Here is a 19,411-nt window from a genome sequence, read left to right as displayed (position 1 = left end):
TTACTGACCAGAGTCTGGGGGCATTCGTGGCACTTGATGAATGGCTGCTGTGATTATACAAAGCATTGCAGTGGAGTGCCAGCCTGGCAGCATAACTTAAAAAGTGAAAGAAATCCGAGGTGAATTTGAGGTGCATCCCAAACGAGATGCCCACAGGCCACTTGCAGTCCAAAACTGTCAAAGATTCTCTGAAAATCAAAAGTAACAATCTGGAAATGACAATGTTTTCAAAAGGTATTATACAACAAATGCTTTTGCAAGCTTACATTATAAATCTATTATGAATCTATATCATTAAAGCAAGAGAGCTTATGTGTGTGATTAAAAAAAAAAAAAAAAAAAATGTTGTGCATTTCAAAAATAATGTTTATATTTTGTTGTACGTTTTACAAGAAATTAACTCATTCTAAAAAGAAGTGCTTTTGCAAGTCAGTGACAGGCCAATAAATTGTACATTATCATCCAATGCAAAAATAAAACAACAACAACACTATATCGATAAATCATTGTGATGATATAGTTCCCTTTTGAAGTGGAACTCAACACTGTCTTGGATTGATGCTATGGGAACACAGTGTGACCGGAGTCTGAAACATGCCAATAAACCATTGGCAGATGGCAGTCCATGATATCACACATGGAGCGCCAATGAGTATAAAGGGGGCACCTGAATTTATACGTCATCAACTCTTTTTGTATTCAGCAGATGCTTGTTTGTATGCTAATTATTATGCATTTGTGAGACTGAAAGAAAAAGAATAGTAAGAAGATTTATTCCTTGATTCTCACCTGAGGGACAGTAGTCAGTGTTTGCATGAGCACGTTTGGCCCTCTTGGGGGAGCTGAATGCATGCTTTGTGATGCAGTCATTGTGAGAAGGTCCACCTATGCTTGCCTCTCTTGAGGGATGGGAGTTGAGCACCTTGATGTTCGGACCCTACATTATCGTCATGGGGCCCTCCTGTGGAGAGCAACCATGGCTGAATTGGCACAGGATAAGAGCAGGTTTTTGGCAAAACAGGAACCTCTCTTTTTGCCGCGAGTTTCATGTGTGCTGAGCAGTGCTTAATTTTTTATTTACACATGCTGGCACATTTTCGACAAAGACACTTCAGTTTAGGTAGAAGGATGGGCACATGTCTGAGGACATCCTGCCCCCTTCACATACCCCCTAAAGTGAGTGTGGCATGGGCCAGTGGCTATGAGCGGAGGTTGATTGTGTCTGACATCTATCTTACCCCACTCTGAAGTATCTTATTTCCCAGGGTTGAGTAATATTTTCCCTTATGTTAGGGATTAAAGTAAAATTGTACACTCCCCTCTCAAGATCCATAAAGGTACTAAAAACATATTTAAATCAGTTCATGTGAGTACAGTGGTTCAATATTAATATTATAAAGCGACGAGAATATTTTTGGTGCGCCAAAAAAAACAAAACAACAAATTATTTAGTGATGGCCAATTTCAAAACACTGCTTCAGGAAGATTCGGAGCGTAATGAATCAGCGTGTCGAATCATGATTCGGATCGTGTGTCAAACCGCCAAACTGCTGAAATCACGTGACTCTGGCGCTCCGAACCGCGGAAGCGGTTCTGCTTCGAAGCTTCCTGAAGCAGTGTTTTGAAATCGGCCATCACTAAATAATTCGTTATTTTGTTTTTTTTTGGTGCACCAAAAATATTCTCGTTGCTTTATAATATTAATATTGAACCACTGTACTCACATGAACTGATTTAAATATGTTTTTAGTACCTTTATGGATCTTGAGAGGAAATGTCAGTGCTCCCTATGTAGGCCTCACGGAGCCATCGGATTTAAACAAAAATATCTCAATTTGCGTTCCGAAGATTAACGAAGGTCTTACAGGTCTGGAACGGCATGAGCGTGAGTAATAAATGACAGAATTTTCATTTTTGGGTGAACTAACCCTTTAAGCAGAGCTGCAGCTCCCCTGTGGGTAATGGCCAAGGTCACAGTTAAACATTTTCTCCTTGTGGCAATCATTCCCTAAGAGCTGTGTCAAGTGGAAAGAGGCTGTCATAGTGGAGCCATTTTATTCCTTAGAGCTCTGTCTTTAGGGTTAGGATAGCCCGCAAGGGAGGGAGGAAGGTTGTATAGGCCGGTACTTCCCTTGTTATGAAGGCATAGAAACTTGAAGATCTTTTATATTTATGGGAGATAATAGCTTAGAGGATACTACCACTAGATGGTCTATGTACTTTGGTCTTTTTATGGATGCACCCTGGGTTGACGCTCTGACTCCGGCTAAAGTAATCTGTTGAGTCAATGTGTGCTATGCCCACTATGCTTGTGCATATTCTCATGTAGTGAGGCAGGCATTCCTGCGTCATGGTGGAGTGGGTATTTGCTCCCCATAGCGTCAATCCAAGACGCAGTGTTGAGTTCCACTTCAAAAGGGAACATCTCAGGTGACGACTGTACCCACGGTTCCCTGTTTCCTTTGGGCCTGCCTGCACGCCTACTTCAGACAAAAAAAGATGATTTATATTCAGGCACCCCCTTTATACTCAGTTTATACTCATGGACTGCCGTCCGCCAATGGTTTATTGGCATGTTTACACTTGCTTCAGACACCGGTCACGCTGATGGCATTCCCCATAGTGTCAATCCAAGATGCAGACGCATCTCTCTGGTGGATTTACTACAAGCAACCCCTGACAGACTGGAGTAGTGGCTGCTAAAAATTCAGCTTTGCCATTACAGGAATAAACTACATTTTAACATACCGTACGTATACTGAAATAGAAAACAGTTATTTGAAATTGTAATACTGTATGTCACAATATTGCAATTTTTACTGTAATTTGAATCAATTATTTTAGCCTTGGAGAGCATTAGAGACTTCGTTCAGAAACATTTAAACATTTTACAGACCTCAAACACTTAAATCATAGTGTGTAACTGTGAAATAATCATATGATTATGATCCCAAAATGTACACACATTTTAGCTATTTCTTTTGCAGACCGATTGCATATTGACACTGCACTTTTTCGCAGTTTCGCAGGTATCCACTATTTTAGACAAACCCATGTAAAGGCCATGTAAAAATAAAACAAATTGTGGTTGGTCACATACAGTAACATGTTGGTCAGGCAGTCTCTTCCTGTCCAAGTAGGCAGTTTTTGGCCAGAATTAGCTGTAATGTGTACCAGACTTCCAATCTGGCAATGTGAGACCAAAACTATTTGAAGTGTAACATGTTTGCTCTAACTTTTTACTTCATTGCTGGGTCAAATGTGCTCAACAAGGGAAAACTGATAGTTCTTCCCTTTAGCTCAAAAGAGCTCTGGGATCGTTTTCTGCTGTCCCTTGAGGTTGGTGTAAACAGGTCACCAACTCACTGAATAAAGCACAGAGCTCCTCATCTTTAAGGACAACACGTCTCCCTGGTGGAGAACTCTCAAGACACTGCACTGAAAAATGTCAAGGTAAAACCATCTCAGTATTAAAAATGATACGCATAGTAATAAACATTTTTTTCTGTGTTTTAATAATCCCTCTTCTCCTGCCCTCCAAGACATTTCAATGCACCTGTTTATTGCAGTTCTACATTTGAATGAAACCTCTTGAAGTGTGAAGTGTCACTCATGGATCAGAGTCAGTATGTTAAAGGTGAAGCACTCCTCTAGACTTATTGTAGCGAAGGAACATGCAACGTATGACACACACACATATACACAGAAACAGCTCATCAGAAACCATTATCATTTCATAATTATTGTTCATTACATCTACAGTGTCACATCACATTTAATACTTTTTGTCCTTCGTAGCTCCTTCACAGATTAATAAGGCACTCATTTTGTGGGCATAATTAACAATATAAATAACACAGAAAAATTAAAAAAAAATTGTGTAAGATATGTGAATTATGATATGTATTTACAGAATTATATGTATTTACAAATGTGTTTAAGATTGAAAATAATAATAATAATAATAATAAATGTTTTCTGAGCACCAAATCAGTGTATTAGAATGATTTATGAAGGATCATGTGACACCGAAGACTGGAGTAATGGCTGCTGAAAACTCATCTTTGCTATCACATGAATAAATTAATTTTTAAAATATAATACATTAGAAAACATATATTTGAAATTGTAATATTATTTCACAACTTGGATGTTTTTTTTAATGTTCTTTTGATCAAATAAATGCAGCCTTGGTAAAAATGAGAGACTTCATTCAAAAAACATTAGAAAAATCTTACTTACTCCAAACTTTTGAACAGTAGCATAGATACAGCATGTGAATATCATATCACAAAAGATGTTTACTCTATTTTATGATGACCCAAATGTGACACTCAAAAACTGAGAAATTGATTAATCAATTAAGAAATGTATAAACTAGAAGAAAAATTGATGAATTGGTAAAGTAATGGTGATCAAAATATTAAAGAAAAATTTGATAAAAATAACCAATGAGTAAAAATAAATATATAAAAAAAAGTATATAAATAACAATTTACAAATTTCGTTAACCGTACAAAAGAATAACATTGTAATAAAAGTGAGCACAAAATCAAAATGCTTACTATTAAAAGTAGTTTTTATATGTGTAGTGCAAGCAAGTGAAACAAAAGGCTGACAAAAAAAATCAGTTTATGACTATAAAACTTACGGTAATAACCAGTAGGATTCCTTTAAGGAGAGTCAGCAGTGATGTGATGGGCTGAATGATGATCTGGGCCAGGAGAATACCCAATGAGAGCGTCCATGTAAATGCAGGGATCACGTAGACATAACTGCAGAATCAAAAATCAGGCAAACAGTCATCTTGTCCCCCATTGTTTTAAATTACAACTTCAGTAACTCTGAATAATACGAAACACCGCCTCCAAAAATTACAGACTGCAGTGAGAGGAAACGTCTTACAATTGTATTGTGCTATTGTCAAGTATTCTTTACAATTTCCCTGCAAAACATAGACTTAATCTCTCTAATTCACATCCTGAATGAGGAGAGGCACATTTCTCCTCTCTAAAGAAAACAACAGGGGGCAGGTAATTGTTTTGAAGTGTCTGTCTCTATCTGATAAGAGTGCTGTCTGATCCAGTACTCCATAATAAAGTAAACTTCACAAATGCTTCTACTATTCTTTTATTGCAAAAATATGCTCAGAAGACTAACACTGTCAAGAAACATATGCATTAGGGGTGGGACGGTTCAGATTTCTCATGGTTCGGTTTGTATCACGGTTTCGGTACAGTTCGGTATGTGCTATGTTCAGTAAAAAATAGGACAACTGTCAAATAAAGATAAAGAAAATAAAAACAAATAATCTAACTACAAGAAACAGCACAAATAAATACATGAGAGCTAAGATACAAATAAAATAATCAATGCTTTACAGGTTTTTCAGGTATCTAACAGCTTTCAGAAATTGAATAAAGTAATCAAATATAAAATAACACTGCATATAAACTTCTTTGAATAATTAAATAAAGATGAAACATTATTGAAGTTACAAAAGCTATTCAGTCAAGAGTGATTTCTTCGTGCTTTGTTGTTTGATTAACATTAAAAACTCATAGAGCAGGAATATTAGACTGCTGTCCCTTTAAGACATAATTCAAAGATCCAGTACACTGATACACATGCGTTGTCTGTCTCGTTTTTTTCTCTTAAGACATAACCTACTATGTTTGTTAGGATACTCACTAAGATGGGCATGTTGACATAATTTTTGTGTGAATTTGTCCGTTCAGGTGCAAGAATTTGCGCAAGAGAGAATTGGCTCTCCGTGTACGTGCGCGCGCGACTTCTCTTTCGCGTCTTACGGATGAATGTTTAAATTGGCAAGGTTTAAATGATTTTAGTTTAACACAGATAGCAACGTGAGATGTCCAGGTCTCACCTGTGCTCGCGTTGTGCGCTATCAACACCCGAGTGATGACGGCGTAAATGACTGGTCATAGAGCTTTCGGCACGTCATTGAACATTTGTTTGCAACGAGTGACTGCTTTGTCCATGTTCTTTTGATCATCGCTGTTGTAACGTGTTGGGAAACTAGAATGCATATCCATCGACTGAAACATACATTAGCCGAATCCGTCTGTCTGTTTTACACGTTGTTGTTTTCAACAAACCATATTATAGATGCGTCGTCAGATTTAGGATGAACTGCGGTGCAAGCGCGTGCCGAACCGTGGGTGGAGAACCAAGCGGTTCGATTTTTTACAGCGAACTGTCCCACCCCTAATATGCATGATAACAAAAAGGAACTCAAGGGCATTGTACAGGAACTCAAGTCTACAGTATTTCTTAAAGTAATAGTTCACCCCAAAAAATAATTTCCATCTTTTCCATATAACTAATTCATAGTGACCAAGGGATGTCAAGCTGGATGGATGGATAGGTAGATGTCAACTACATGTCAACTAACTACCATTAGAGTATTAGTAGACTGCAGCAGGCTGTTAGTAGAGTGTTCAGGTTAGTAAAATTAGTTAACGGAGTTGCAAAGTTACTTGTTGTTAGTAGAATGTCTAAAGTGGAACATCAGAATAAAGTCTTACCATATGTCTAGATGATAGGCTTTTTTTGGTTTTACATACCATTTTTATGTTGCCAAAAAAGACATGTTCTGGGACAAAATCTTCCCAGCATGCTTTCATATGAGGAAATCTGAACTGTTTCATCAATACAATCTTAAATCTGGAGTTTTGGGATATTTCCAGTTGCATAATATCTTCCTAGCTTCCATTACAGAATCAATTTTTATAAGGGTAAACACATTCTTTGCTATGAGGAAGGATAACTATGGTGCCAAGGGCCTCAGCTACTTTATTAAGTATTTTGAGTGTTTTACACTAGTCTTCTTCTAACATTTTTATCTATGTTTGTGAACAGAGGTCAAATTCTATTGTCCTAAAGCAAAGCAAACTTATTTATGAAGTCAATTCGGCAAGACCACCATATCCCACAGATAAATATGGGTTTTTATAATGGATTAAGAGAACTGCGAATACTCTACGAGGGCTGAAATAACCTATTGATTTGTCCTTTCACGATCACTTTACATTCACTGTCTCTCTTTCTCTCTCTTTCTCTCTCTCTCTCTCTCACACACACACACACACACACTCACTCTCTCATTCTCTCATTCCATCCTCGGTCACAGGCATCTGCCTATGATGTGTTCTTAATGAAGCATTCAGCCGCCGATGTGGTGCAGACCGTCTTGAGTGGATAATTTTCAGGTTAAGTATTTACTGGGGTGTTGCAAAATAAATTACTTTTGTATCAATAAGTGCAACTACACAGAAATTCTGCAGTAGAAACAAAAATCTCTCTGTTTTCTGCTGACCACTATCAGCTCTTATACTTAATCTTACATGCTTACATAATTGTAAAATGTTTTAATGAGTTTCAAACATTTTAAAGAAAAAACAATTTAAACAGAGCAAAATAGTAAAATAATAAAATAATAATAAAATATAAATAAAATATAATATAATATAAACATATTTCGAGCGGTTTATTTGCATGAAATAAAGCACTGAAAGAACTATAAATTGTGTGAAATAGCACTGAAATAATCACAAACAGATGTGGCACAGATGTTCACTAAATTTGCAGGCATTCGTATGTCTAATTTTTTTGAGGCATCTATGATCTGAGGTAAACAAAAGCGCTCAAAGAACTGAAAACAATCTGTGATACCAATCAATCAGAACTTCTGTTTATACTATTGACAAGTCGTAGGCTTGAGTTCAGCCTGCAAGAGGAAATCACATCAGAAAAAACAATAAATTGTATCCAACTGCACATAAATTTCTAATGCTTCTGACATATTGATACTGCCCTCTGATATTTAAGATTCGAGGCTTTTAACTTTTTCTGGCTGACCAAGTCAATTTTCATCATTCCGTCACCTTTGTGGCCCACAGTTCTCTTAATACCACAAAAAGAGGATCAAATGAATAATCGATACACTTCATCTCTGCATTCTCTGAAGTTTTGAGAACTTCATTAGCACGTTTACTTGGGTGGATTTGGCACTGATGTGCCCCTGAAGGATTGTGGGAATGGCTTCTTATTTTGCTATGGAGTCTTAAAGTTGCTGAGGGAAGAAAAAGACAGACAAACAGGAATGATGCAGAAAGAAAGCAAGAATGAAAGATACGGAATGACAGTATCCTGCCCCAGATGGGAGTAGTGACAGCACACATTTGTCTGTGACATCCCACTCCCTGCAGGCTAGAGACGCCCACCCCACCATCCCGACATCATGAGCCAAAACAAAACAGAATGAGACTATGATTTTCTGAACATTGAGACTCCATTTGATGCTCTAAAATAAAGCTACTCGATCTCCCTAAAGAAAAAGCTATCTGGCATATTAATATTTTATTATAACGCAATTTTATGTAGTTTGATGCAACCCTATATGGTCTAGGGAACATCATTTACTCACTCTCATGATATTCAAAACTCATGACTGAAGGAAATGTTCTGAAGAATGTTCCAGCTGCTCTTTTCAATGAAAGTGACTGGTGACCAATGGCTTTCAAACTCTGAAAACAAAAAGCATAATTCAGTTTGTGATTGATTTTTTTCTAGTTTTCGTAAAAAAAAAGAAATGAAATTTAAGTCATTATCCACTGATAATCTAAAGTTTTATGTTTGCACCATAGACTGTAAAAAAATATGGACGTAGTGTCCGTGACGTCACCCGTAGAAAAAGCGAAAAAGCAGCCGTTGCCATTTTGGCAGCGCGTCACTCCCGTTTAAATGAAAATGGGCAAAGAGGCGGGACGTGGTTGGAACTGAGGTACCTGGTTGCTGAAACCATGCCCACCTAGCGCGACGTGATCATATTAGCAGGCTAAAGAAGCAATCTATCTTAGACACTATCGAAAATATTATTAAAAGATAACAAGTTATATCATTTGAAAGGTTTACTGTCAATCTACTGTGTCTTTTTATAGACGCTCCAGCAACAGCAATATCGTAATTTGTGTCGGGTGTGCAAATGACAACATGCAAATTCAAAACTGGACTTCACACCTTTGTAATGAAATAGCGATCGCGAGATGAATCCAATCCGTCACACTTCGGTAAAATGTCCATGAGCGTCCACTGAGAAACAAACTACAGCACTTTTTGTCCACAAAAGCGTTAAATCCATGAAATATTGATATATTGTCCATTGTTTGCATCACATTTCTTCTGAATGATCTGCTCTCCATCATCGTTCAAGAAATTATGCAACCTGAGCAGCGTTTATGTTGTAAAACTGTATATGATCGTATACATTAGACTCTCACAAACAAAAGAGCCTGCGTCCAAAGTATCATTTTTCTAAATAGTGCGGCAGTTTTAGTTATAATATCCAAGCAGTGCTGCGTGTCTTGAGAGGCATATTCTCCAGCCATTATCATAGTAAATTTCACAAACAAAACTTTTAGCCAATGCCAAGATGATCCAACAACGTGTTCTTTATTTTCCATGTACACAGACGCACATTTGTCTCGACCATATAACTGCACAGCAAGCCATATTATTTAATAATTGTATAAAATATTCCCTAAAAAAGCAAAAACATGGCAGAGATGCCAAACTCAGTGGCTGGAATTAGCTAACGTGACGGCTCACAGACAGCAGCGGCAATCTACCTGTCACTCAAGTGACCACGCCCTTAATTATGCAGAACTTTAAGGCTTAATATAATTTAAACAGATGAGTTACAAAAATTTTTTTACCCCCCCTCAGAATTGTCATGAAGGGCAAAATTAGCTGTACAGACCAAAACCACAATTTGTACCAGCTGTACACATTTTTTTCTGCTGTAAATTTAAGCATTTTAACATGGGGGTCAATGAGATTCTGCTCTCTTTTGGAGCCTGTCCCTAGCGGCCAGTCAATGAGTTGCAGTTTAAGTCACTTCTGTATTGGTTTCAAGAGAAACTGGGGAGGCTGCCGCTTGGTTTGCACATTCAAATATGGCACGTCACGTCATTTATGCAATGTCACTGGTTACAAGACACATGAGAACCAATCAAAATGCACTATATTCGCATATGGCAGAGAAAGGCAAGTGATACTTTCTGGTGCTTTTTTGTCATTTTTGGAGCTTGAGAGCCCCTGGTCACCATTTACTTTCACTGTATGGAAAAGTGAGCATAAACATCAGGTGTTTTTTTTGTTTTTTATATTTTTTCTTTCATGAACCATCTAATGTACTCATCAAACTGAGCTTTTTCTTCACTTTGTTACCAGTATAAACTCTGGTCCCATGAGTCCTTTCAAAAGTTCACCTAAAGCATGATGAATGTTAAGGCAACATTTATATCCTGATAATATTTTTTTTCTCAAAGCACCAATATGTAATTTCACTTTAAACACGGTGATTCATTATTTATGTGTGGGGGAACTGAATGTACTAGGTTTAGAAATATATAAGATAAATTGATTTCCTTCCTCACATAAAGCACTGAATGATAAACCTTTTACCTACTGAATTTGTCTCAAGTGGGTGTTTTTTTTTTTAAAGAGTGTGGTGTGTTTTAATTAAAATGAAAAACTGTCAGGTCAAGAGGTTCAAATAGCTCAAGGGCAAAGAAAACAGCAACAGCGGCTTGGATCCAAGGATCATTTCTGTATGGAAAATTTATGACTAGGATAGATGGTCTGTATCCCATAAATACTTGTTTATAGCATAGTTTTCAATAATTAATATGAATGATATTCTAATTATTTTCTTAAAGTTGTCTTATTTATTTTATTCATGATTTTATTCTTTTCCATTTTTATTATTGTTTCAAATACAATCATACTTTGTACCATTATCTGACCTAATATTCCAAGGATTTAAGAATGAACTGTTTTTCTATTTTAGTTTTAATAAAGTGTATTTTTGGACAGCAAAGTTTTGAACTTAAGCAAATTTTATTTCTCTTTCCACACCTTATTAATTGTTTAAATTGTTTAAATTGAAAATTGAATTTTTATTTCACAAAATGTCAGAGGTATCAGAAACAAAACTTACTGAAAAGAAAAACAGCAAAATTATGGCCATCTTTTAATTGAATTATGACACCGTATGCTGCGTTTGGAGAGGATCCCATGTCTGCTTATTTAATTTTTCATGTTTACTTCCTCATCTCAAACTGAATACTAATGTGCACATGAGGTTTCTCATCACTCAATGAATAGGTCGTCTGTATTAATGCAACAATAACAAAAACCGCTTCATACACTGTTTAACTTCAGGAATCTCTACCGCTCTCTGTAAAATAAATAAAAATAAAACAAAATAAATGCAGCTATAGCTCATATCCTCTCTCTCACACTCAGTATATCTTGTCTCCTCATCACAATTATTTACTAAAAAGGCAAAAAGACTTTTAACACATTCAACAGCAACACATAAGCGCAGGGGTGTCCAAACTCTGTCCTCAAGGGCCACTGCCCTGCAGAGTTTAGCTCCAACTTGCCTCAACACACCTGCTTGGAAGTTTAGTATGCCTAGAAAGACCTTGATTAGCTGGTTCAGGTGTTTAATTGGGGTTGGAGATAAACTCTGCAGTGCACATTTTACTTTCGCTTTTTTTCCCTCTTTCTGTTTAAATGTGTGTAGCCTTTGGTTTATATGTGTGTAGCCTATAGATGCGTGCGTGCATGCGGGGAGGGGTGCAACTTTCGAATAATAAATCGAATTCCAAGTGATCATCGATTATTATTTTTGCTTGAAATGCCCATCCCTAGTATGCATTAAAATTATAAAAGTGATGGTAAAGACATTTATAATGTTACAAAAGATTTCTATCTGAGATAAATGCTGTTCTTTTGACCCTTTTTATTCATCAAATAACATTAATAAGAATATTAGAAAGATTTCTGAAGGATCATGTGACACTGAAAACTGGAGTAATGACTGCTGAAAATTCAGCTTTACTGCGTTCACTTATTTTTGACCAAACAAATGCAGCCTTGGTGAGCATAAGAGACTTTCTAAAACATTAAAAAAAAATTACCGACCCCCAAATCTTTGAATAGTAGTGTGCATCCAATCTAATCTACATGGACTATGGACTACTATGAAACCAGTCAGATTTACAGAACAGAAATTGTTTTTGCCTGTCACTACATGTGAAACTTAAATCAAAACTAAATGACAAACAACAGGTGAGTAGTTTGCTCCATGCTGCTTCATAAAAAATTATATTGGAAAACTCTGTAGCACGAAAGAAGGTTTGTAGTTTCCTGCTGACTCCAGCACACGCGCACACACACACACACGCGCACGGGTTTGTTTTGCTATCAAAGTGAGGACATTCCATATGCGTAATGGTTTTTATACTGTACAAACTGTACATTCTCTCCCCCTGCACTACCCCTACTCCTAAACCTACCCATCACAGAAAACATTCTGAAATGTCCTCATGAAACACTCATGAAATGTCCTCATATTTCATGTTTACGTCGTAATACCAGTGTAATACCCAAGTCATTATACAAATTTGTGTCCTCATAAATCACAAAAATGCACACACACACGCACACACACACGCACACACACACGCACACACACCTCTTCTTGCAGCTAGACAAAGCCATGCTGCTTACACAGGCACCTGGTCATTTGGGTGCCAAACTAAATATGAAATGGGTGTTTTATTCAACAATTTTCCAGATCTCAAAAGTTGTTTAATCTTCTCACAATACATCACAGAGAAGGAAATTTTTCCTTGTGTTTTTGCAGAGAAAAGTATTAGGAGATCAAACACCTCACAGGCACGATATAATGAGAGAATTTTACAGCCCTACTGTAACTGCATTTATAAACATTATTCAAACTGAGGCCATGATTTGACTGACAAGCAGTGAAAAGAAAATCTGGGTTTCAAATTGAACATCTACAGAATAAACAATATGATTGACTAGGTGTCTTTCTTTGAGATAACGTAAGAATAAAGAAATAAAAGCCCTAAAGTAGAATGAAAGTATAAATCAAAGAAAAGCATGTGCATTTATTTCATTTGACTGAACAAAAACAGTTCTTGTATGCAAGCCTGCTCTTAACATTTATTTTTTGTTTTACATAAAAGATTGCACACTAAGGCAGCTCACCTGGTATGAAAAAGTGCAGCATAGGCCTCACTTCCTGCCAAGACGTAACTGATCCCAATGGACACACTGTTAAAGACACAGTTCATTATCAGCACTCATTACAATAATGACAGTTCATATTAATGAGGAGCTGTCACAAGGATGAATCAAACAGGATCTTCCATTGTGCCAACTCAAAGTTGTCAGATATTTCATCTTCATAAGTGTCATAGTTCAATCTTTTGACTATTGAAACTTGTGTAACTTCTTCAAACTTGTTTCATCAATGTTAAAACATGCATCACATTCTGGAATAAAGATCAACCTCAAAGTGGATTTTGGTATAATTTGTGATGTTTGGATATTTGATTGTGTGTGATGGTAAAGTAGTTGTTTACTTTTTTGAAGAAAAGGTAGATAAGCATTGGGCTTGCTAACATAAAAGTTAGATAGTAGTAATAATAATAATAAAAAATGTACTCACAAAAGCAACTAAAATCTTAATTAAACAGGGGAATTTTAAAGTCAGATCGCAGTTTAGTTCGACTATTTTCAAAATTACACCTACTGCACAAACAAACATTAAATGAATAAATAGCATTATGGCAGTGATTTAAAAAATACAAAATGATAAATACAAAATTAACTAAGGGTGCTTTCACATTAGCACTTTTGGTGTGCACCCGGGTTTGACTGACGTCAGAGTTCGGTATGTTTGGATGATGTGAACACTTCTGAACTCGGGTGCACACCCGTGAACCGTACCAGAGTCCGCTTAAAAAGGGTGGTCTGGGGTGCAGTTCAAGTGAACTCCGGTACGGTTCGCTTCTGATATGAACGCAAACGTACCAAATTGCGGAAGTGAACCACTATTAATGCGTATTATTTGATAAAAATGTGTTTTTGTGTGTGTGTTTCACTCACTTTCCCGACGAGCGTGACTGACGTGCTGTATGCAGAGAGCTGTAGTGTAGCCTGTCTCATTTCTGCTCGCCTTCAGCATTCTACATTCGCGGCAGATAGACGCAAGTGCCGTTATGAACAAAACCAACGGTTCAAAAACAAAAATAAAAAAGTGAGGAGAGCAACGTTATGCATTTTGCCGCCTTCTCCTGTGCCGTTGTTACTAAGCAACGGAGTAAACAGCTGCTGGTTTGACGACGCAAACGAACCACGGGTTGGACCCAAATAATATAATATGAACACAGTCCAGTGGGGACAGGGGAGGGGGGAGCAATCGAACCAAGTGTGAAAGCACCCTAAAAATTTGATTGTAGAGGGGAATTTTAAGTCTCAAGATAGATACAACCAAAAAAAAAAAAAAAAAGTTAAATTTTGGCAAAACGCTAAATTACAGATATTTTAAACTAGAATGACAGCATTCATTCATTCATTCATTCATTTATTCATCTATCTATCTACTTAAAAATTTGACCTTTCAGAATCTTTCAGCTGTGCATTTTGGCACTAACGTATAATGTTGAATGTTACATGTTGAGTCAGGTGGTCTAAAAAAAAAAATGTAGCTGTGTGTGTGTGAAGTAACTACAGAAGGAAACAGATGGGAAGAGGAAAAGAGAAACCTTGACTTGCACCATCCTACAGGATAATGCTGTGTGGATCTGTGGTCCTTGACTGGTTAGATAATGCAATCTGTCATGGAAGCACACTGATCAAGTGCTTAAGCATCTTGAATTCAATGATGGAAATCAATTGGATGTGTGTTAGCCAAACCTGTCTAAATGCTGATAACAAGTCTTTTTTCCATTCAGTTGCATGACTGAGCATGCAGAGCACTGCAACAAATGATGCCGTGTTAAGTGTCAAAGGCATTTCTCAGTAATGACCACTGATGCCCTTATTGCCTTGCTACTCTTTCCCAGTAAAAATCCCCCAAAAATTCATGCATTTTGAATTCTGTATTTAGTTAGTATTCTGTATTTACCATTCACATAGAGGACACAGGTATAGTAGTCACAATGCCAGTCGGGGCAGAACAAATCCATTTTGCTTGAAAATATATCAAAGAAATTAATGCTTGTTAAAAATACTTCAAAGTTATTCAAAAGTACCCAAAAACTTGATAGCTGGCTAAAGTAAAGAAAAAAATGAAAAATGAGTGGGGAGTGCTAATTTTCTAACAAGGAGTAATTCATAATGACCCATTTAAAGACGAACAGATGGGCGGCCATATTGTCGACTAGTACAAAAAGTGGTTGACTATTATTCCATTATTCTGCACCATTATTCCAAAGGTGAAATGTTAAAACTGTTGTTCGGGGGAGTGCTGCTGACATTTCACACGTCAATAACGCTGCATTTTATGGCGGCCTAGAGAGCATAACATAGATTTAAACATGGATTCTTACTTAATGCTCAGATCCAGTAAGGATGTTTATGCATGTACCACTTCAGTGGAAAGCAGCTCTTAACTACTTAACTTCTCAGTCCCAATGACTTCATTAACCTTTTTTGTTGATCAAAAACTGAACGAGACACTCTCCTCAGTCTAACTAAAGGGGTTCAGTTCAGTGACATTTTAGTGGATCGCATTTGTGACACATTTATGAGAGTGTTCTTCACAGAATCTTCTTTATACCGAACCCTGAAATGAACACAAATATCTGAGAATGACCGAGGTCATGTGGCATCGGCTGGTAGTTTTTTTCTCCCTTTTTCCTTTTTTTTTTTTTTTTTTTTTTTTTCAAAAAAGGAAAGACTCTAAAATTGTAACATAATTGGGCTTTATTACGCTTTCTGTTGTTGTTTGCAAGCTCTTTATGGGAACATCTATTATTACCTCTGGTAAAAAAAAAAAAAAAAAAATGATAATAGACAGAAAAACAGGAAGGCAATGAAAAAGACAGATTGATGAAGTTCAAGGCCTTCTAATAACGTGAGTGTAGAGTACAAACAATTTTGATGCTATTTTAAGTAAGACAAGTCTTCCGTGACTGAATTAATAAACAAGCATTTTGCATTTTATAAAGAAATGAGAGCTTTAGCGCAAGTTCTACCAGGAAGACTCTAATGCCACGTCATTCATTTATACTAATAGGTCTGCCCAATCACTACTTTACACCTGGAGTATATAAGCACTGAACTCTCCGTTTCATGATCGCAGTTGATGACCCTGACGTTCCCCTCCATCCTCCCCACCACCACCAGGTTGCCCCTGTCCATCCATCGGGGGTAGGCTCCGCCCCTGTCTTCATTCAGGACCAGACGAATCTGCATCCCAAAGGATTCGGACTAAGGACAGGGCCTACACCAAAACAATGATCTATACAATTAAACATGAATAATTGTCGCTCACTACCTCTGTTAATACTTTATGGAATAAATACCAAGCAAACATTCACCTGCTTGGTCGTCTTTCTGGTCGAACTATTTATATTACATTTATTTTTTATATTTATTTATATAATTATCACTTTATATCAAATACTTTGCTGCATCTTGTACATCTATTATAGTCAGAGGAATATTTATGCATAATATATATATATATATATTTTTTTTTAACTGTACTTTTTATTTATATGATTTTATGCATATTTGAATATATAATAGAACACCTTATATAATATGCACAAATATTTATAACACTTAAAGCTCTTTTCCTTTTATTAATAAAGAGCACAAAAAATAAACAGGGAAAATACAAGCTGCTTCTTTCCCTCAAGCAGCATCTCTACGAGTTAATGATCTTGTCTGTTTACCTCAGGGCACTCTTATACAAAAAGAGCTTTTGACTTGGTGCCAGTTCACCATTAACGTGAGCTCACGAGGCCAACATCATGTTAGAACACAATTTAAGAGCCCAACAAAAGTATAATAAGTTTACAGTTCATGGTAAATTACAATCCACAGTATCAAAGCTGAAATTTATGAATGCTGTCAGCATTCATAAATTTATGAATGCTGTCAGTGTCCAGTGTTTCAAAGGCTACAGTATAAGTTGTGTGATGTCAATACACTGGACCCTTATACAGCCCGATGGCAGCCAACAATGAATGATTCATCATTGCATCACCTGGAATAATACTAAAAGCTGAATAATTAAATGAGAGTGGCTAGAGGTTATACCCATATTGGCAAAGGACAGAAACTGTATAACACACAATAAAAAGGGTATTTTAGTTTACTATCTAGGATGCAAAATATGGAGCAAGGGGTAAAAGGTAGCTTGCACCAGGTTGGTTTATGATAGTTTGGTTATGCTCTAGCTGGTGGACATCTAAATTAACTGGTTTAATATATTATATATTAATATATAACCCTAAACCATCATCAAAAGTTTTTAATTCGCACTCCGAAGATTAACGTAAGTCTTACGGGTTTGGAACGACATGAGGGTGGGTAATTAATGACAGAATTTTCATTTTTGGGTGAACTAACCCTTTAAGCAGCCTTAACATTAGTATGCTATGCAGAGACTAGCATCCAAAATGACAACATGTGCTGGTGGTTAGCTATGCTTTTTAGCCCTCATAAATGGAAATGAATGAAAGAGACTCACAACTGAAAGAGCAGAACAAAGTTGAAGGCACGGCTGGTGTGCTTGCCCAGGAAGAGAACTCCCAGCACATGCAGATTTGGCTGGAGGTCCTCATCTTGCGTCCGTGCTGTGACGCTCCTCTGCAGAAGACCTGCATCTACAGAGAATACCACACAGGGAGACGTTTTATCACCATCAATCTCAGAAACATAACCATAGACAGAGGACACAGCAGTATACTTTCAGTTAGCATGAAAAAGTTACTGTCCTGATGTCAGCAGTTACATGAAAGTTGAGAAATAGCTATAAACTGGAGACAGAAAAACATATTAGATCATCTTATATGCTATGTAAACTACCGTTCAAAAGCCTGAGGTCAATCTTTTAATCATTCTTTGAGGAATGAAAAGTTTTTTTTGTTTGTTTTTTTAATAGAAATTGTTTGTAATGTTAAAATAGTCTTTAAGGCATCCTTGCTGAATAAAAGTAATAATTTCTTTAAAAAAATAAATAAATAAAAATGTACTGAACCCAAACTTTTGACCAATCACAGTCATTTCAGATTTCAGGATAGAGCATTTTATATAATTTTCTAGCAAGAAGGGTAGGTGTTGATTCCCATTTGCATCTCAGGGGACAATCTTCGGTAGATTCTTAAGTCTTAAGTATCTCAATCTTAAGTAGATTCAAAGAAACACTATTTTGATGCACAAATGTTTGACAAATATTAACTTAAGATTTCAATCCAGTACAGTATAAGATTTGACTTCGACCTATAAGCGTCCAAAGAACCTGATTTCACCAAGTGCAACATGTTCCTGGATCAACATCTTTGCTGATCCTGGATCAACATTCCAATTACCCAATCAGATGATAAAGACAAGTTTACAGTTAATGTCAAGTAGGCTTACAACCAGGGTTAGGTTCTTCTACATCAGTGTTATTCACCTATCATTTCCCTCTGATTTTAGGGATAAGTTATAGGTAGGATTAGGTTTAGGGGTAGGGATATTGCTAGCATTAATTTTCCAGATAGGAATGTTGTTCCAGGATCAACAAAATATACTGACCCAGGAACGCGTCTAACTCTGCAAAATTAGGACATGCATAAGCGTCCCTTAAGGAAGGCCAGTTTGTTTCCCAAAGGAAACATTTATTAGATGACAGCATTTGCTGCCCAGTGGCCAGAACGTATGGGCCTGACAAGCCCCCGTGTCTGCAACAGATGAGCAGAACCATCCTTCAACCCCTCTGAGGTGCCACACATCACTCCCAATGTGAAGTTCTGCCACAATGCCACACCATATAATGCTCCACTGTATGACTTTCACACACTAAATTATGAATCTTTGGAGAGATAAGTCTGAGAAATGGAGGGAAAACAGAAGTGAATGAATATGGACAGAGATAAGAGACGTGTGCAGCAGTGAAGAATCAAATCGGAACAGCAGGTATAATTCATACTACTTCAACCCCCTTCAGAACTCAATACAGCAAGAGCAGACAGAGGCAAACCCTTCAGCAACACTCACACTCCCATTATGCTGCACACACCCAGGTTGACTCTCTTCATAAGGCAGCTCTGCTCTGTTTATATATATATATATATATATATATGTATATATATATAAAAAAAATCCAAAACTCCAAAATTTCCACTTAAGAGGAGACTGATGGAAAGATAACAAGAAAAACACAAGTCATTTTTCTGAAAGTAGTAAATGGTGCTGCACTCAGTATTACATTCACCTGTCTGAGCTGATCTCCCGAGGGAAAAATAAACACAGACCCATAACAGATGTTACATATAATTCTGTTGACACA

The 19,411-nt window shown here is 36.8% G+C and overlaps 1 protein-coding gene across 3 annotated transcripts in view; it reads right to left on the bottom strand.

Annotated features, from left to right (window-relative positions):
- si:ch211-51h4.2 (uncharacterized) overlaps window positions 1–19,411 on the bottom strand; it is a 137,880-nt gene that overhangs the window by 90,846 nt on the left and 27,623 nt on the right. For all 3 annotated transcript variants that reach the window (XM_051912169.1, XM_051912168.1, XM_051912170.1), the window contains exons 6-8: window positions 17,609–17,744; window positions 13,108–13,173; window positions 4,652–4,775 (exon numbers count right to left, since the gene is read on the bottom strand). In XM_051912169.1, the coding sequence (XP_051768129.1) occupies window positions 4,652–4,775; window positions 13,108–13,173; window positions 17,609–17,744 (326 nt within the window). The remainder of the gene's footprint in view (window positions 1–4,651; window positions 4,776–13,107; window positions 13,174–17,608; window positions 17,745–19,411) is intronic.

This window comes from Ctenopharyngodon idella, chromosome 11, assembly GCF_019924925.1.
Source record: "Ctenopharyngodon idella isolate HZGC_01 chromosome 11, HZGC01, whole genome shotgun sequence".
Lineage (NCBI taxonomy): Eukaryota > Metazoa > Chordata > Actinopteri > Cypriniformes > Xenocyprididae > Ctenopharyngodon > Ctenopharyngodon idella.
Note: the sequence above shows the minus strand (reverse complement) of the source record. Positions and strands in the feature narration are given on the sequence as shown.